The sequence below is a fragment of the Taudactylus pleione genome, unplaced genomic scaffold, assembly GCF_031769625.1.
Source record: "Taudactylus pleione unplaced genomic scaffold, aTauple2 ptg000247l, whole genome shotgun sequence".
Taxonomy (NCBI): domain Eukaryota; kingdom Metazoa; phylum Chordata; class Amphibia; order Anura; family Myobatrachidae; genus Taudactylus; species Taudactylus pleione.
The window spans coordinates 2,324,774-2,345,682 of NW_028284649.1; the positions used below are offsets into that span (position 1 = coordinate 2,324,774).

Sequence of the window (20,909 nt, forward strand, 5' to 3'; positions counted from 1 at the left end):
AGTGCGCTGCATGCCGGCCGATTGGCCAGCTTCAGTGATGCTTGGAGATGACGTAATCTCCGAGCGTCCCCTTACACGCCGGAAGAGCCGGGACACTGCAGACCTGGCTCCAGTGTGAACAACGCCGACTCGGGAGAATCCTGGGTCGGCGCCGGCTAAATTCTGGGTCTGATCCGATTTGGAACCCTGGGCCTGATTCAGACCCGCTCGCTATCTGCGTACGCTTGATGGATGCGTATGCAAATTTGTCAAAGTGACGCCACGGGAAGCGAATGCTCGCCAAGGCATAAGCACGCCCACCATGTCTTAGCGCGCGGCCACTTTGTCTGAGCGTACGCCCAATCGCACAGGCAGAGCCGCCCACCAGCACCACGTCATCTGCAGGAAGTGTATTAAAACATTGGTACATCAAGCAGTCCTAACGCAGTGCTTGCGGTTGCTTTGCCCTACCGCAAACATTGCGAGGAAATCAGTGTAAAAAAAGGCAAATGACGTGTACTATGACGCTGCCTGGTAATTATGCACGCCTCTAAAACGGCGTTGAAACACTCAGGCACGTCTGCGTTCGCATCTCCAACCCCCTGTTATTAGTGTCCTGCCCCTGTTACCACCCACAAGGCCTCTCCTGTCACTCATTACCCTGGGCTGCCTTTGCTGGGCGAGCGAGAGGGTTGCGATCGCAGTGTGTAGTTCGCGCATGCGCCGCTTACGAACACACAACGTGAGCGAGCGGCTCTGAATCAGGCCCCCTGTTCCAACCTCCGGGTCAGATCCAGAATTTAGGTATAAAAGCGGTATTAGTAAGAGACTGGGTTTTTGGAATTTTTTTTTATTTTTTTTCGATTATTGGAATAAACAAAAATGCACATATTTAAGTATTTTTACATAAAATGCACATGGTCTTTACATCCATTTTTTCCCCTTTTGTGTTAATTCCACCCATAATATAGAGCAGGGGTTGGCAATGCGCGTCTCTCCAGCTGCTGTGGAGGCCGGGAGCTACAGTACACATCCCAGCATGCCATTGCCACAGTTTTGCCGTTTGTGCATGCTGTAACTGTGGCAGGACATGCTGGGATGTGTAGTGCTGTACGTTGCCTACCTGTGATATAGAGTCTGCGAGCACGAGTAGAAAAAAAAAAAGATAGAAGCAAGTTGTTGTTTTTTTTTATTTATTGTATTTATCAGACACTTGTGGTGTCTTGCAAATGGCTTTTTAAAACATAAAGTCAAGTATTACGGATTTTATCCTGAATATCTTACACGGAAGCAATTTTCATACAGCACAAGCATTTCAAATGTCACTTATCCATCCAGGTTTTAATGCTTTTAACTTCTCCGCTCAATGATGTTTTGTACGCATTCATGATCTCTGAATGCATAACTATGAGAGATACTTTACGGAAATAAATACAGGCGGCACTCTTAGTGCTTCCACCTGTAAAACCTCGGCACGGTTCTCCACGCTCGCCTCCAGTGTTTTGAGTGTTCCACTTTAGTTTGTGTCTGTAAAACCACATATGATTCGTCTTGTTGGCTCAATTCTTCTTGCCCGCTGCTGATCAGCCACTTGTGAGTTAATGATACATCTTCTTGGAATCCCAAGATTGTCTGTGACTAAGATAAATGACTAATTCACTGCAAGCATGCTTTCTCCTTCCAGTAATAAAAAGCCGGCCTCACATATTCACCCTGCTGCAGATGTCTTTCCTAAGCAACATAGCATACCGGCACTCCGCACCAAGGCGGAATTACCTGATTGATGTCGACTGTAATAATAAGAGAAGGATATGTTGATGAGATTTCATTTACTGGAGGATACACTCTCAGACGTGTCTTCACTGGAGTGTCACTAGGTCGGTGGTGGTGAAACGCGTCAAGGGCTCGCTAAGGGTTTTCTAAAGGATGCAAATTTCCACCAGGCTACAGATGGACAATAGAGTTAACCCCTTGATAGCTATGGGGACTAGTCTGGTCGGTAAAATGATTCTCCAAGAGGGACGTTGCTATAGATAGCCGGTCCAGCTAAATGCGTCATAACGGTGCGTTGTTATCAAAATGTTCAAATAGTTTTCAGAGACATTTTGCCACTGAGCCAGTGAATCGAAGTAAGTCACCTGAGATGCTGTCATAACAAATTTACTCATTTTTATTACAACATGATTTTTTGGGGGGCTTTTTAAATATTAATCATTATTTGGTGACATTCCAGGAATATATTTGCCTAATGAGCAATTTTTTTGTGGCAGTTTACTTCATACTCTAAGGGCCGTATTTAGATAGCCGCGATAAGCCGTTTTCGGCAAAAAGTTTTCGCCGGTGACGTCATTTCGCCAGGCGAGAACTTATCCCTGTATTCAATTTCAAAGACTTTTCGCCGGTACGAAAAGTCTGCGCCTTGTAACCAGTGGAAAAGATTCGCCTCTGAATGCAGGCGAAAAAAAAAGTGCAGAATTGGGGGTTTGGGGTGCAAAGTTGCCGGAACACACCTGCAGCCATGGGACAGTCCCCCAAAAGGTAAACTGCGTCAAAAAAAGTAAAAAAAAATACTTTTGATCACCCCAAAAAAGTACTTTCGTTTGGGGCGAGAAAAAAAACAAAGTTGGGGGACAAACGTAAGAATTATCGAAATAGACTCCAGGAGGGCCCCCAGGTGTTTTTTTGATTGCAGGTGTTTGCTGAAGGTGCATTTTTTAAGTTTTCTAAAACCTCACTTTAGCGATTTTTAACCATGCTTGCACCCATTTTCATGTACCCAAAATTTGCTGGGACTACTTATTTTTGCAAAAAAACCCCCTGCTAAATGCTATTCTTCACCACTTGTGCAAAGACGCTAATTACCAGCTATTAAGAGCATTTAAGTACCCCAAATACCTTCAGCAGGGCTATTCTGGGGTATCCATAGTGATCCCCCATGTCAGTGCATCTTTTGCGGGGTGTCAGGCTGATTTCCCCAAATCTGACAGAACTTTTCGCCTGTATGAGTTTCGCCGGGACGCGTTTTAGCGTCCTTTGGAATTGAATAGGGCCAAAAGCGGTGACGAGCACGATACTTTTCCGGAGACAGAAACTAGCAATGAAGGCGGAAACTGCACCATGCGAAAAGAACTGAATACGGCCCTTAGTTAGGTACGTTTCAAACTGAATGTTGGACAGAATGTATTGTTAACCTTTTAATGGACCAGTTTCAGAATCATTTCAGGCATTTGACAGGAGGTCATTTAGAATGCATCTGTCACTGACATTTTATACATTAATATTATTAAGGATGTCACCTATCAATGTAAACATCACTGAGGCACTTCTTGGCCAGATATCAACGGGGCATTGGTTTATAGTGAATTGATGGACTTTCTACTTGTTAAGGATTAATCAGCTCACAAAGTGACTGCCTTTACTGCACTTAGAAAAAAGTTACAAGAAAAATAAATAAAGGTTGCTTAAAACTTGAAACTAGAAGGAAGTTTATTTAGTCAGCGCCGACATAAGATCTTTAGGCATTGCCCAGCGCCATACTCCCATCCAATCGCTGACATGGAGGAACAGTAGACGGCTTCTCTTCCATGTTAGAGCTCGATGCTTTGTGTGGGAGTGCCGCAGGACCATTAAAAACAATTAGGGCCTCATTTATCAATATATTTTATCATACTCCCATGAGTTTTATAATTTGTTGCATATGATAATGGTGCTCCAGACAATCAGCTTCCAACTGCCATCTGTTTGAAAAGTGGCAGTTGGGTGGTGATTGGCTGGAGCACCATTTATCATACGCAACCGATTTTAAAACTCGATGCGTATCATGAAACTCGTTGATAAATGAGGTCCTTAATCCCTTGCTTTTGCACCCATTCCCTGTTGATATCAAGGTACAGGCCAACCCTGCGCATTTTTGAGATGCAAAGGAAAGATTCACATAAGCCAGTGATGCCATCTTGCTTGACTAATCGTGCTAGTGGACGCTGAAGACCTGACCACCGCACAATGCAGATGCGGCTTGGTGATGAGAAGCACTTCGTCATGCCCTCACCCCGGCCTCCACTTCTCCCACCGTCCTGGAAAATTGCAGACTTTTCTCAGAAGCCCTAGAAATACCGGCATGAATACGGTAAACCAATGTTCTTTTGCTACATACAACAGTACCATAACAGCTGCTGAGTGTAGGTGACGGCTTCTCTTTAAGTCAGTAAAACTAAGTAGAAGCCAAATTTATCACAACATTCTACTTTCTTTTCTTTCCGTATTGGAAATGAAAAGCTGCTGTAAATTCTGTGAGATCCCAGTTTGCCAGTTCACACTTAGCTCAGAGTCTGGGCTGATACATTGAGAAAGGAAGTAAATGAACAATCAAATCTATTTCTCTCTCACAGTACAGAACCGCAGGAGAACCATGATTTATTTACACTCTGCGCTGGCAATACACATTGTGAGGGAAATGAGCTTTAAAATCAGACACAAAACTAGCAATTTATTCATGTGGCAGAGTTTTAAAGACAAATAAAGGAAAAAATAACATGTATTTATAGGGAATTTAAAACTAAATCGCATTCACATTGTAAAGTCCCAGGAAAGTATCATTAAATCCTGATTCCATGCCTTTGCTAACAAGGCCTATTTATACAGGGTGGCCGAGCTTTTATTCACATGCATCTTTTGGTCAGACGGTTCTATGGACAGACCTGTTTCTGTTATCCCTGTATCCTAAAACAGCCATTGCTGAAATCATACTGGCCTTACTCTAACCTGAATTTCCAGGAAACTCCCAGATATCAGGCTGATCTCCCGCACTCCTGGGAAAGGAAGCCAGCATTCGGCCCACTGGCGAAACGCGTCGTCATGATGAACTCACTGCTTAGTGCACAGGCTGCGACATGGAGCAGTGGGGAGAGGGCCACGATGACGTGATTCAAGCTAACACAAGGATTATTTAAAAAAACTGGTTCAAATGTGGCACCAAATGGCAATCACCAATAGAAAATAGCATTGTATATAAAATACATGTTAAATAACCAGCAAAAAAGCCAAAACAATTACACATAATAAAGAATTAAATGACACAATGATGAAACAGAATAAACTTCAAACAAAAAAAACAACGCAGCTGTGTCTTAGCGTTAAAACGCCATCCCATGGGGGTCCATAACGTAGCCATTGCGATCTCATGCGCAGCGTGAGAGCTCTCTGCGTGTCAGGAGAGCCGCTATATTTGAGACAGGTCAGACCTGCTGCATGGGTGGCCGATGCGCGTCAATGTTACGGATATTTACACAGGTACGTGATGTCGGACGCTGTGGGCGTCCCTAGGCTCGGGTAAGCTTTAGCACTACAGGCATATATTTGCAGCTGCGGTCCGTGCGAATCAGGCCCGCAGTTGCCTGCTCTTTTTGATTTGCTCCCAACTTAGAATCGGCCTCATAATTGTCATCTGCAGAGAGAGCACACATCCTCATTAGACCTGCCGATAATATAATTTATGGTAAGTTGCAATTATTTTTGGCAATAAGAATAAATACACATAGCCAAACAGTATGACTATTACACTCCATGCATTGTTCTTAGTCCAGCCTGCTGCTGTACGTACTAAGCGGCCATAGACATCTGTCTGCTGAGGTTCTGCCGCATACTTGCCAACTCTCCCTGATTGTCTGGGAGGGAATCGGTATGAATCGGGGTTCAAATCCCAACAGCGGCTGGCCGACATGGCTGAAAATCCCGATCGTCCCAAGGTAACTATTAACTAACCTAACCTACCCCCCCAACCCTAACCCTCCTTAGGGGTGCCTAACCCTAACCTCCCCCCCAAGTGCCTAACCCTAATCCCCCCCTTCCCCGCTGCCTAAACCTAAGTCCCCCCCGGGGGGGTGCCTAACCCTCCCTTCCCCTAGCCTAACCGTAACCTCCCGGGGGGGCCTAACCCTAACCTTCCCCCCAGTGCCTAACCCTAACCCTCCCTTCCCCTAGCCTAACCGTAACATCCCGGCGGGTGCCTAACCCGAAGTCTCCCTGGGAGCCCTAAACCTAAAACCGCGGCTGTCCGCAGCGGCACCCGGCATCTCTTCGATAGGGATGCTGGGCGCCGGTCTCCCGGCATCGGTAAAATGACAAGCGTCTAGATTTAGATGCCTGTCATTTAACCCTCACCGGGATAAAGCAGACGGGAAGCCGGCTGTCGGGATTACATCCGCCGGCTTCCCGACTGCATACTGTCAGGGAGACTCTCTGCAATAGCAGCAATCTCCCTGTCTCCCTGTACAGTCTACCAATCTCCCTGATTGCACCTTACCCCCATTATGAAGCTGTTGTATAACAATAACCCCCAGAGAAATACACGTTCAAATGGGATGATTAGTATCATTCACCTGCATTGGTTATTAGAAGGCAGAATGGATATGTGCATTTTCTGAAAAGTATCAGTGTGTTTTCATCAACAAGCGGTTTTGCCAAAGTGAGAAACTGCTTTGGGGCTTGTTTACATTCGGATGTAAATCAATTTTATGACACTTCTCTCAGATGTAGCAGTACATCCCACTTTACCCGCCGCGCTCATAGGTGTTACTTTCACAATCTCCCAGTAATGCTTTTTCAAAAGTAGGCAAGTATGGATTATGGGAGGCTGGCAGATACACCGTTATGCAGCACACTCTCATCATTACTAATGTGTTAGGGATAATTAGCCGTAACTTATTGTTATGATAACAATTTGTCTTTAAAGGGCACCAGCCACGTAATGTGGTACGTTACTGCGCGCTGCTTGCAGGATAACCTGTGCTGCTCTCATTGCTGGGTAGCCTTATTGCGTTCAGGCATCACTGCTGCTGTTTCTCATGGGAAGCTGGTAGTTGGCAACTAAACCTTATTACTCAGTGAGACTGGTTAAATCAGTGCATCAATTATTAGAATTAAGGAGCTGATTCAGAGCCGCTCGCTAGATGCGCTCGCTTGCATGACGTGTATGCAAATAGCGTAGGCAGTGCTACAGCAATGCATTAGCACGCCCAGTATTACTTAGAGAGCGATCACATAGTGTGTGCAGACACCCACCAGCCTGTCTTAAGATGCCCACTTTGTGCACGTCATGTTCAGGAAGTGTATGCAACCATCGATAAATCGGATGCGATCGCAGCGCTTGAGGTTAACCATACCTGCCGCAAGCACTGCGAGCACTTCAGTGTAAAAACCAGCCAGGTGACGTGTACTATGACGCTGTCTTATAATTATGTACACCTCTAAAACGCCATTGAGATGCTCAGGCACGCCTGCGTTTGCACCTCCACTCCCCCGTTTTTAATGGCCAGCCCTGCTGGGCTGTCTATGCGCAGCGAGCGAATGCATTGTGAGCTTTCGCTAAGGTATGCGCACAATGCATACACACTGCATACCATCGGCGGCAGCGAGCGTTTGCGTCTTAGCGAGCGAGTCTGAATGAGCTCCTTAATGCTCCGATTAGTGGGTTATCATGTTGGAGAGGATGCTCTAATAAATAACCAAAGTTCTGTATTTTGTGTGCTGCACAGGGCAGCTTGTTGAGCAGTCGTTTGCTTTACAGTGGCCCTGTCCCTCTGTATAATCCACAACAGTGCAAGTCTGCAAAGCCATCAGTCCTTCCCTGCCTGGTATGTTCAAGGAGAGCCGTTTTCACAAGCTATGGGCGGCTCCTTGTGCCCTTGTTTTTGCCCTGGACAATGAGCACAATTCAGTGTTTTAAAGGTTATATGCTTTGGGGGGTGGGGGGTTCCTGGTGGAACCTCATTTACTAAATCTGCAAGGCATGCTTGGTTAAGGGGGAAATTGTCCAAAAGTCATCAACCCCTTTTTAATTTTATAATGATGCTTCTATACAAGGGCTTTTCTGCATCCTGAGGGGCGTGACTGCACTTTGCTCTACTTACAAATGGCGAATCTCAGACCGGTTTTGAAACCATCGTTTTACACGCGCAACATTTATTAACATTTACTTAATAGTGCCAGCATATTCTTTTGCGCTTTACAATTTGGAATTGGAAAAAAACAAACCATAATAGAACAGTAATAAAACAAGACTGGGTAATAACAGACAGACAGAGCGGGTAAGAGGGCCCTGCTCGTAGGCTTACACTTTGTCAATGGTTCCCAAACTTTCTTGAATCGCAGCGCCCTATGGTATCAGCAATTTTATCACGGCACCCCTAGGCGAAAGGTTTCTTATTGAGAAACTCAACAAAAATGATTAAATTAAGTAAGTTGGCTTACCTGTCATCCTTAGGTCCAGTTATGTGGTAGTGAATAGGGTTGTTCTCATAAATAATTTGATTTGGCTCTGGACCACCTATCCACGGCACCCAGTTTGGGAACCACTGCACTCATGTCATGAGCTGTAACGAGAATAAATCTTCAATGTTGCAAGTAAGGGTAAAAATGCTCTTTAATGAATAATCCATATTTTAGTATCCTTGTCCTGGAGTGTTGATGCTCCAATACATTGGACAGACGGTATCAATAATATCTACTGTGTTTAAAATAAACAAATTGTAAATATATATATATACAGTATACGCTTGTGGGTCCTGGAGTAAAGTCTTCCTATAATGATCTCATACGATAACAGGGGAAAATATCAGTATTAGAAGATCAAAGTAACATACACTAATACCTGCACAGTATAATAAAATAAATATAGCAATTGAATGGTAAAATAACATTAGACTTAAAACATTAAAAAAATCAAAACAAAAATCAAAACCTAAAAATTAAGTAAAAACGTAAAATCAATAATGATCTCACTGTGTGGTGTCCAAAAGTGAAAGCGGACTGCGATCAGCGAAACGCGTCACTTTTGGACACTACACAGTGAGATTATTACGGAATCGGTATGATTTACCGCCAGACCCATGCCCGGCGGTTGGAATCCCAACAGCGGCATCCTGATTGTCCTAAGGTAAGTACTAACCAACCTATTTCTACCCCCTAACCCTCCCATAGGGGTGCCTAACCCTAAAGTGCCTACCCCTAATCCCCCCTTTAAGTGCCTAAACCTAAGTGCCCCTTCCTCGCCGCCTAAACCTAAGTCCCCCCCCCCCCCCGGGGGTGCCTAACGCTAACCCACCCTTCCCCTAGGCTAACCCTAAACTCCCGGGGAGGTGCCTAACCCTCATTCCCCCCGGGAATCCAAAACATAACCCTCCCCCCCCAACGCGGTGACCTTCGATCGGGATGCCGGGCGTCGGCCTCCCGGCGTATGTCTAATGACAGGCGTCGGCATATCGACGCCTGTCTTTAGAACCTTGCCGGGATATGACAGTCGGGAAGCCGGCTGGCGGGATTAGGTCCGGCTTCCCGACTGCATACCGATTATTATTACATACATTGCAACCATACAGGGCCGTAACAAGGGGTGTGGGACCAGCGCCGCTGCCCATGCCACAATATCGAGGGAGCCGCACATCGCTACCCTGCAGAGGCATCCTGCCAGCCATTTCTACCTTGTGGTGTGCCCGTAAAGGCATTCCTGGCAGCAATCTTCCTTTTCCCAGTGCTCCCCGGGCGCTTGCTGCGTGACATCTAGCAAAGTGGACGGGGTGAGAGGGGGTATCTCCCCAAGGCCCTCTGGTAGTGTAGGCCTGTATGATAGTGTTTCCTGCAGCACTACTATTGGTGACCCTACAGCATGAATGTTCTGCGGGCGTCCTATATTCAATGTAATGTTTTCGGCCCTCTCCCTGTGGGTTTAGCCATTAACGTACATCCTACTGTTTGCTTCTACTAGAAAACCTATTTCTCCCCAGCTCCAGCAATTAAAAAAGACTTCTAGTTATATTTTGTTTCTTCTACTTGTTAAAAAAAATAAATAAATAAATAAAGTTGCCGAATGCCTGTAAATGTGATTGCCACGTATTGTCTGTTCTTTCCAATAAAACATGGTTGGATTAAAAAATGTTTTATACCCGTGACTGTGTTCCCTAGCGTGTCCTAGTAACAGAATGGGCGCTGCCTCTGGGGTATTGGATGCTCAGTTGCAGATTACTCGGCTTCTCCCTGATGGCTCGCGTTCTCTGGGGAGTATCCTATTAGCGTTTGCTGTGTAGACCGTGAATTGGTTTATACGTTTGTCCTATTCTGCAGATACATAACCTGTTCAGACTTGCTGTAACAATTGAGACGTTTTGTAGGTTAGAGGCGCGCCCCTGAAGTGCATCCGATCGCTGCCCAATATTGTGCGGTATTCAATTAGTTTCGCACCCGCGATAAAGTTCCGCCTGCCGGAATTTTTGCCTACATCGCGTCTTTTGGCCGCGGAGACTTATCGTGCCCATCCCCGCTGTTCGCTTTATTCGATTCCAAAAGACAGGAAAGCGGCAACACGCGAAGTCAGAACAGGCGGAAAGTGGCGTCTGACTCAGGGAATCAGCCTGAGCCCTCCCCAAAAATGCAGAAACATTGGGGATCAATGTAGTGGTGGCCGATTAGTCCTAATTAAACTGTTTGCGGTACTTAAGTTGGTACAATTGCCTCTAATTAGCGTCTTTGCACAAGTGGTGAAGAATGGCATTAAGCAGTTTTTTTTTGAGAAAATATGTAGTCCTGGCAAATTTGGGGTACTTGAAAATGGGTACTAGCATATTTTAAAGTCGCTAAAGTGAACTTTTAAAAAATTTCAAAAACGCACCTGTTGCAAACACCTGCAATCCCAAAAACACCTCACCCATACTTGCAGACCCCCAAGAAATCTATTTCGCTAGTTTTTATATTTGTGTCCCCCACTTTGTACTTTTTTGCCCCCAAAATGAAAGTACTTTTTTGGAGTGTTCCTCACTTTTTTTTAAGGATTTTTTTGACGCAGTTATCCTTTGGGGGGCTGTCCCAAGGGTTCTGAGCGGTTTCCCCACCTTTGCACCCCAAAATAAAAAAAAAATGCACGTCTTTTCTCCTGGTATTCAGGGGTGAATCTTTTTCGCCTATTATATTGCATTGACTATCCGTGTACGCGAAACGTATTTGGAATTGAATACGGAGATAAGTTTCTGACTGGTGAACAGGGGCATATCTATAATGGCTGCAGGGTGCGCAGGGCACACGGGCCCCTGGGTCCAGGGGGGCCCACACCGCACAACCTGTACCCATAGGTTATTATATTTACCTCTCCGCTGATTCCCGAAGTGCTGCTCCGCAGCGCTGGACCGGCGCTGTTGAGCAGCAAACACTCACTGGCAAAATGGCGGCCTTTCTCCCAGTGATCTGCGCATGCGCAGAAAAGATGTCCCCGGGAAAATGGCGCCCGCGCAGCGCTCAGTGCCTCTGAGTCGCAGTGAGAGGAGGGGGCCCAAACGGAGGCTGCTCACAGGCTCCCTCCTCTCTTAAAACGGGTGTGGTATAAGAGAGAGACAAAAATTAGTTAGACAATGTCTAGGTCTACCCCAGTTGTTAGACAGTCAATAGGTCGACAGGTACAAAAGGTCGACATGTAAGAAGGTCGACAGGGTCAAAAGATCGACATGAAAAAGGTTGATACGAAAATGGTCGACACCTTTTTTTTTTTTGCGTAAATACCATTCAACCCCTTGCGGGCTCGCTTCGCTCGCCACGCTGCGGGCACGGTGGCTCGCTTCGCTCGCCACATGGATTTATTCCCCCTCCATGCCCACTTGGATGGTAGGGATTGATGTTGGATGGTAGGGAATGACGTTGGACACTGGCTCATCTTAAGTGCCTAACCCTAAACCTAAAAAAAAAAAAAAAAAAGGTGTCGTTTATTTTTGTGTCGACCATTTTCATGTCGACCCTGGCGACCATTTGTACCTGTCGACCTTCTTACATGTCGACCTATAGTGCGTCGACCTTTTGTACCTGTCGACCTTTTGTACCTGTCGATCTATTGACTGTCTAACAACTGGGGTAGATCTAGACATTGTCTAACTAATTACTGTCTATCTACAGTCCAGCACCCCTTAAAACAGCCCCTGCTGGTGAAAAGTCGCGTTCGGCTATACTGTTTTTTTGCGGAACTCGGCTTTTCGCTTCTAATTGAGTACAGCCCATTGTCTGCCCAGGACTGTCCATAGTGCTAGGTCTCTGGATTAGTATGCATTCTTACTGTCCGTATTCCTTTCAGATTTTTTGTTAATAATCGTTATTTTGTTCTGTTCTCCATAGGAAGCGAAGCTACGACCCTGTGTGCATGGATCTTCAGTCCAACATCCTGAAATGTTACACGGAAAACCGTCAGGAGCTGCTGAATTGCAGCGACCTAGCCAAGGAGTACCGGAGCTGTGTGAGGGAGGCGCAGAAGGTAATTATTTGGGCACTGCGGTGTTCTTTCCTGTACTCCTTGTTTTATTCCTGTCTGCAGAAATTAAATAGTATTTTTTAGGCCCCACTCCGTTAAAATTACCAGTTATCCGATCTGCAAGAAAAATTTTTAACCCTTACGAATATTTATTTTTTTTCTACCACAAATGTTTGAAAACCATATGCAACCATTTCTGATAACAGGCATTTCAGGACTCTGGGGGAGATTTATCAAATCTTAGAGAGAGATAAAGTGGAGAAGTTGCCCATAGCAACCAATCGGCTTCTAACAGTCTTTTTTTTTTTTTTTTTTTTGTGCGGCCTGTAAGATGACAGAGGCTGATTCAGCCAGTTAATCTAAAATGAGACGCCCACTTGTAGCGTCCAGCTTGCAGTACATTTCCATCTCCGTGTAACTTTAGACGCCACCATCGGATACACCATCAAAACTTGCACCAGCCCTGTACGAGCGGTTGTGCGTCTTTGGAGTCAGCCTTCTACAGCGACACGCCCACATCTGCTTAGCCACACCCACTGTTACCTTCCAGGAGCGCCCACTGAATTCCACAGACTCTGTGTCCAAATCTGTTCTGTGTCTCTGAGCACGAACAATCGGGACTCATGCGCTGTACGACCGGGACTCATGCACAGACCTAAATCATCGGCCAACTGCGCGTGGTATCGACACTGCGTGTGTCTAAGAATCTGACCCTTGGTAGCTGATTGGTTGGTTCTTTGGGGGAGATGTATTACTGGGTGACTAATGGGCGCTAAATGTCTGGACCTGCTTCGCCCATTATCGGTGTAAAGCAGGTCCAGACACCGCCTGCGTGTACTATCATCCGGTTAGCCAAAGAGGTAGAATGCTAATTCACTTCTACGGCGAATCGCACTCTCCCTTACTTCTGACCGGCGCTTGCAGCGAATCAGCGCATGCGCCGGTCAGACATTCCTAGCGGCACCCGCGCCATTATTGAAAAAGGGAAAAAAAAAAACCCATTATCGCTGTATAGTTTTTTTGGTGGCACGTTCCCTGGCTGCGGTGGTACGGCAGCTGTTGAATGAAATCGGTAGCTTGTCGTAACAATCGGTGCCACTGACATTGCCTCACCACTTCAGCGCCCTGTCTTGGGATAGCGGCGCCGATAATGAGATGCGCCGCTGTCATTCTGAACACGTTCCTGCATTACTACATGCAGGGATGCGGTAAGTGAAGCGCTTAACGCGCACAGTTACCGTTTTTACACACATCGCCCCATCATACATCTCCCCCTTTATCTCTCTCCACTTTATTTCTCTCCCATTGGATTGGGAACATAAGTGGTTGCTAACCATCGACTTCCGATGTCCATCCCTACTCTTGGGTATATTTATATTCTCTGAATAGGACAACAAAAATGATCTTCCTGCCGAGGGCCATTTTGATATATATAACATTGGCCCTGATTCAGAGCCGGTCGCTATTTGCGCTCGCTCGTCCAGAAAATAGGGGTGGCTATTCAAATGAACCGTTCGCTGTTTGCGGTCTGTTCACGCCTCTAGGTCTGAACGAGCGAACAAAACTTGCGGTCGTTTTTTGGGAAACTACGCCCCCTGGCCGCTCGCATCCTACGTCATGTCCGCTATTTATTAGATTAATCGAGTACATCGACCAGGGTATGAACTGCTCGCTATTCTTGTGGTTGGTTTTTGCTACCACAATTTTGCGAGCAGTTCTGGCTATAAAATAACCCAGTGACGTGGTCAGTGACGCTGCTGTATTAATTATGCACACCCATAAAACGCCCGCTTTGACCTTTAAGCACGCCTGTGTTCTGATCTCCACTCCCCGTTTTCAAGCACCTTCCCCTGTTACCACCCACATACGCCTCTTTCTGTCACTCAAATTAGCAGGCATTCGCTATTATGCGAGCACATGAATTTCGGCCGCACTGACTGGTTCGCGCATGTGTATAACGATCCGTACGCATGCGCAGTTTGGCAAACATCGCTCGGAGCGAACGAGCTGGTGCTTACGAGCGGCTCTGAATGAGGGCCATTATTTGCGGGCCTGGTGCAGGCCACGCCCCCCTCCATATGATGTCACATGGGGCGGGGCCACAATCGCCAGTGATTACAGCAATGTCAGGAGCATCCTGAGGATGCTCCGGGGAGCTGTAAGGGCATCTGAAGCGTCACTCCAGGCAGCACTGCTGCATAGATTCTGGCTGCAGGGTGACGTTCTAGGCTCCCTATAGCCAGATGAGGACAGCAGAAAAAAGCTCAGACGGCCAGACCAAATGATTCCGGGGGCCTTATACGCCCCCCGGGCAGGAGGTTCCCCATCCCTGGCCTAAAGACATGGCTAAAAGGTGAATAAAAACTAAATGAAGTAAAAGTGCAGTAGTATGTGTGCAAACTTATTTCTCTGACGGTGTACACAGGAAATCAGGAGCACATAGAAGGAAATGCTGACTTTGCAAGCTTCTGAAATGTTTGAATACGTATATATATATATTAGCGTTCCCGCTAGGCTGTTTTAGCGGGGCGCGGCGCCCTGCCCTCCTTCTGGAGGGCAAAAAGCACCCTGCCCTCCAGGAGGAGGGCAAAAAGCGCCCTGCCCTCACAGTCTGCAGGAGCCGTTCTCACCCGCGGGACGCAGTGTCCCGCGGGTGGAGAAACATGCGGTGACCCGGTCACCGCCGGAGAATAGACGCCGGGCGCATGCGCCCGGCATCTATTCTCCCTGTCTGCAGGGCTTGGGGGCTGCCCGGCGTGTCCGTAAGTGCCAGGCACGCCCCCAAGAGTGACGAAAAGGGGACGCGTCTTATAGACACGCCCCCTTCTCGGTCGCGCGCCCTCTCTAGCTCCGGCGCCCAGCCTCCCGCCGGAGCTAGAAGGAACACTATATATATATATATATATATATATATATATATTTGTGACTATTAAACCGTTTGCATTTCTAGATATTTTGTATCTTGAAGGACGTTAGGACGTAAGATAAATGAATTATTGAGGCATAAGGCATTTAATACTGACCTACAGCATCCTACGGGTGCTTTGTGACAATACCAGCCAGTGCCGTTTGTCTCTGTATGTGCCGCCTAGGTGATGTTACAGGCATTTTAAATGTCCTCCTGCCAACAGAGGTCAAATTGACCTGTTCCGGTCCACTGACTTTTTTTCATGCTCCGTCCCACAAGGCCTGTTACGTGTGTTGTGTGTGAGACACAGCGAATAACTTCCTCCTTTAATGGATCTGTTGGACTAGTTACTCCGTCTGAGTCTTTTTCATGTGAAATTGAGTGAATGTAATGCCGACTTGTCCTCCTGTACCCTTTCTATACTGTACAACAGAGCACCAAAGTGTTTTTCAATGAAACCCAAAAATTGCTTTTGGAAACGGTGACATCACTAAGGCTCTTTGGCGGCCATCTTTGTGGCTTGGCCATTATTGATAAAAAATACCTAAACCCTGTACGGTCATCTTATTACTGGACTGAGGGGCTGCAAGAACCTACACCTTACAATTTGGCCACTAATCCACATGTGGCCATCAGTACTTGAGGTTTTAAGGACATATGGCAATAATGGAACTTGACGTTAAATACCAAGTCGCATAATACATAAACAGTATGTGAGCGAAGGGATAAAAGCAAATTCAGCTTCTGTCACCCTTAGCGGTAAGAAGTCGTCTTGCTTGAAAGTGAATATATGTGGGCCTGATTCAGAGACGGACGCTCTGAAAGAGCGCTCGCTCTGAATCAGGGCGTTTTTGGTTTTTCTTGGAGCGGCCTCTAGGCCGCTCGGATTGCTGTGGGTTACCACCCACAGCTATTGCGAGCTGGCAGGATGATGGTCAAGAACATCGCGACCATCGGGCTTGCGACGAGATCCTTCTGGTAGGGTCTCGTGGCCGCAAGCCCCAGAGAGCTTCTGGCTCTAATAGAGCCGGAAGCTCTCCCACTGACATCACTGGTGATGTCAGTGGGGCCGCCCACAAATGGCAGGCGTTCGCATGGGAACGCCTCCGTTTGTGAAGCCACCCCCCGCCACGCCTACAAAATGGGGCGAGCTATCGATCAACATCGACAGCCGCCCCTTTTGTAGTGAGCCGCGGAGCGAGTGCTTTTTGCGCTCGCTCCGTGGCTCGCGCACATCGTGCGTGCGCACTGGGCCACCATCAACCCGCTTGCGAGTGTTATGCGCTTGCGAGCGGGTCTGAATCAGGCCCTGTGTACGGTGTTGGCCAGTGAGGTACTCGGATATATTTTAGAAAATAGTATTTATATATGTGTATTATGCACACTTGTATGATATAAGTGATCCCTTATTACTGGATAAGTGAGGAACAAGGGGAATGACTTCATATTTCGAACACCAAGGCCCTTTAGTCATGCCAGATATTACAGCTGGATCTATAAAAGTGCCAAGTAATCATGGGCTTCGGAACGAGGGGGGCGGATCACACCACCCCCTCCAAAACATTTGAAAGGCTTGGCTGCTGCGGACGATATGAATGGCCATCGGTATGGTTAACATCGATTGCAAAATAGAAAGTGGCCGTCGATGGTAACCAACTATGCAATGAATAACCATCGATGGCTTCACCAACCAATGGTCATCCCTGTTCTATAACGAATTGGCATGTGGGCCAATCAGTACCTGGGGGCGTGGCTTCGTGGATGTTGGGGGCGGAGCTATGCTCAGTGTCCCAGGAACCTTGAAAAAAAAAACTATCCGGTTATGTTCTTCCATCGATGGAGGGAAAACATCTGGTTCTCCCCCATCGATGGGAAAAACATTCGACAGCCGCCATAAACCATCAATGATTACAAATCATCGATGGTCGATGACCATCCCTAGCGGACGGTCAGGGGCTGTGCTTTGTAGTAATAGGCTGTACAGCCCCTGCACCTTATGATGGAGGAGGTGTAATGTTCGGTATTGAAGTTAAAACGCTGCACATTACACCTCCGTGTGGTGCAGGGGCCGTGCAGCCTAGTGCTATAAAGCACGACCCCTGACCATCCGCGGCCACTGCTCCAGTCCCTGCATAAGTGGGAGGGAGGACGGCTTCATTGCATATAGGCAGGGGTGTCGGGAACGATTTTATGTTGCCCCCCCCCCCCCCCCAACATAAAATCGATCCGACGCCCCTGCAAGTAATAGTAATCATATGGTCAATGCTCTCTATCCAGTGCTGTGTAAACCGGTGGCGGTGTTATATAAATAAGCGATAATGTATAAACCGAACATAGATATTTTGTATAAAGCAATAAAAGTTAGGCGTCACACAGAGGTAACATGCCCATGAATAAACAGGCACCCTAAATATCCTGCTTTCACTTGACACGTCGGAGATGCTGGTAAGTAGCATTCGGTAAAGTCCCTGCCAGCGGTGAAGGGGTGTTATGTCCCTGGAGGGGTCTTGCCAGCCTGTACTAAAAGTCATCCGCTTTTATTGAGCCTGATGTCTGAGGCAGAGATCCTCTCATTTCCATTAGCATGTCCAGAGAAGCCGTATTACTGATTAAAGTCTTGTGCGAGACCAGCTGCCAGCGACGCTCCCTATAGAAGCTCAGACAAAATGAGATGAGAAAATTGTCAGCTCCTGTTAGAGCCGCTGCTCGCCGAGCTCCCTCCTCTAACCCGGACTTGTTTACCGAGAAGGTCACTGTGTGTCTTTTACTAATGACGCCTGTAACATCCATTTATAAAGTACATCTCTACTATTCTATGGGAGAATTCCTGTCTCCTCCATTCCCCGTACGTGTATGATGTATGTACTGTCCGTCTACTAGTTGCAGCGTGTTGCATTTTCCAGCACTCGCCCGTGCTCTGGAGGCTACTACAGGTAATCTGTGCCCTCATTTATCACATGTACAAGCTTCTCCTATATGAACCAGCAATTGTTATAAACCTTGCTCTATTATGGGACATGCAAATGGAATTAATGCATAGTGACATATATACCTCTAAACGACCTATATATAGCTTGGCAATATGTAAAGACAGCATCTTGTGCTTTAGGTCACGCAGTCTCAGACAGTGAAAAATAGGATTTAGGAAAACAATGTATATTAGGGGCAAGTGCAGTGGTGGAATGGTGACATCTGCACGTGTCTTATATATAAAATATATAAACCCACTAGGAGCCAGTGACATCACTGAGAGTACAGCCTATCCATTCACTAGGAGCCAGTGACATCACTGAGAGTGCAGCCTATGCATTCACTACGACTCAGTGACATCACTGAGAGTGCAGCCTATGCATTCACTACGAATCAGTGACATCACTGAGAGTACAGCCTATCCATTCACTAGGAGCCAGTGACATCACTGAGAGTGCAACCTATGCATTCACTAAGAATCAGTGACATCACCTGAGAGTACAGCCTATCCATTCAGTAGGAGCCAGTGACATCACTGAGAGTGCAGCCTATCCATTCATTAGGAGCCAGTGACATCACTGAGAATACAGCCTATCCATTCACTAGGAGTCAGTGACATCACTGAGAATGCAGCCTAACCATTCAGTAGCAGCCAGTGACATCACTTAATATGTAGCCAATACATTCATTAGGAACCAGTGACATCACTGAGAATGCAGTCTATTCATTCACTAGAAATCAGTGACATTGCAGCCTAAAGGCTATACACGGTGCGATTTGCAAACGCTTCAATCTCGTTTGTGATTTCCCTTGAATTCCTGAACTCTCCCGGTCAAATTAAATTGTGCCCACACACGGAACAATTGTACAAATGACCAAACGATATAGATGGATCGTTAACGACTGCAAATCGTTAACTATATATAGTTTGGCAGGAAACAACCTCACGATGCATCTGCTGGAACATTTAAAAATAGTGGAGGGGAGTGGCCAGGATCAGTGACGACAAATCGTTCATCGTGCGCACACAAGAAAAGATGTGTGCCAAATCGTGAAAGATAGGTCGATATCTTTCTGCAGGTTCAATTGATAAGCGACCACGATCAGCCTCAGCGGGAGCGCGCATCGGCATTGTTATCATGGCCACACATGGCACTTTTTACACGATTGGTTGTTCCAATCTATTGAAAACGGCCAAATCGTGTAAAAAGTCGCACTGTCTATGGGGGTCTAAACCAGTCACTAGGAACCTGTGACATCACGGAGAATGCAGTCTCTCCAGTCACTAGGAACCTGTGACATCTCTGAGAATGCAGCCTCTCCAGTCACTAGGAGCCAGTGACATCACTGAGAATGCAGCCTCTCCAGTCACTAGGAACCAGTGACATCACTGAGAATGCAGCCTCTCCAATCACTAGGAGCCAGTGACATAACTGAGAATGCAGCCTCTCCAGTCACTAGGAGCCAGTGACATCTCTGAGAATGCAGCCTCTCCAGTCACTAGGAGCCAGTGACATCTCTGAGAATGCAGCCTCTCCAGTCACTAGGAGCCTGTGACATCACTGAGAATGCAGCTTCTCCAGTCACTAGGAACCAGTGACATCACTGAGAATGCAGCCTCTCCAGTCACTAGGAGCCAGTGACATCACTGAGAATGCAGCCTCTCCAGTCACTAGGAGCCAGTGACATCACTGAGAATGCAGCCTCTCCAGTCACTAGGAGCCAGTGACATCACTGAGAATGCAGCCTCTCCAGTCACTAGGAGCCAGTGACATTACTGAGAATGCAGCCTCTCCAGTCACTTGGAGCCAGTGACATTACTGATAATGCAGCCTCTCCAGTCACTAGGAGCCAGTGACATTACTGAGAATGCAGCCTCTCCAGTCACTAGGAACCAGTGACATCACTGAGAATGCAGCCTGTCCAGTCACTAGGAGCCAGTGACATCTCTGAGAATGCAGCCTCTCCAGTCACTAGGAGCCAGTGACATCTCTGAGAATGCAGCCTGTCCAGTCACTAGGAGCCTGTGACATCACTGAGAATGCAGCCTCTCCAGTCACTAGGAGCCTGTGACATCACTGAGAATGCAGCCTCTCCAGTCACTAGGAAACAGTGACATCACTGAGAATGCAGCCTTCCAGTCACTAGGAGCCTGTGAAATCACTGAGAATGCAGCCTCTCCAGTCACTAGGAGCCTGTGACATCACTGAGAATGCAGCTTCTCCAGTCACTAGGAACCAGTGACATCACTGAGAATGCAGCCTCTCCAGTCACTAGGAGCCAGTGACATCACTGAGAATGCAGCCTCTCCAGTCACTAGGAGCCAGTGACATCACTGAGAATGCAGCCTCTCCAGTCACTAGGAGCCAGTGACATCACTGAGAATGCAGCCTCTCCAGTCACTAGGAACCAGTGACATCACTGAGAATGCAGCCTCTCCAGTCACTAGGAGCCTGTGACATCACTGAGAATGCAGCTTCTCCAGTCACTAGGAACCAGTGACATCACTGAGAATGCAGCCTCTCCAGTCACTAGGAGCCAGTGACATCACTGAGAATGCAGCCTCTCCAGTCACTAGGAGCCAGTGACATCACTGAGAATGCAGCCTCTCCAGTCACTAGGAGCCAGTGACATCACTGAGAATGCAGCCTCTCCAGTCACTAGGAGCCAGTGACATTACTGAGAATGCAGCCTCTCCAGTCACTTGGAGCCAGTGACATTACTGATAATGCAGACTCTCCAGTCACTAGGAGCCAGTGACATCACTGAGAATGC

The 20,909-nt window shown here is 47.0% G+C and overlaps 1 protein-coding gene across 2 annotated transcripts in view; it reads left to right on the forward strand.

Annotated features, from left to right (window-relative positions):
• Positions 1-20,909, forward strand: part of CHCHD6 (coiled-coil-helix-coiled-coil-helix domain containing 6) — a 300,917-nt gene that overhangs the window by 182,389 nt on the left and 97,619 nt on the right. For both annotated transcript variants that reach the window (XM_088479857.1, XM_088479858.1), the window contains one exon: positions 12,124-12,259. In XM_088479857.1, coding sequence (XP_088335983.1) covers positions 12,124-12,259 — 136 coding nt within the window. The remainder of the gene's footprint in view (positions 1-12,123; positions 12,260-20,909) is intronic.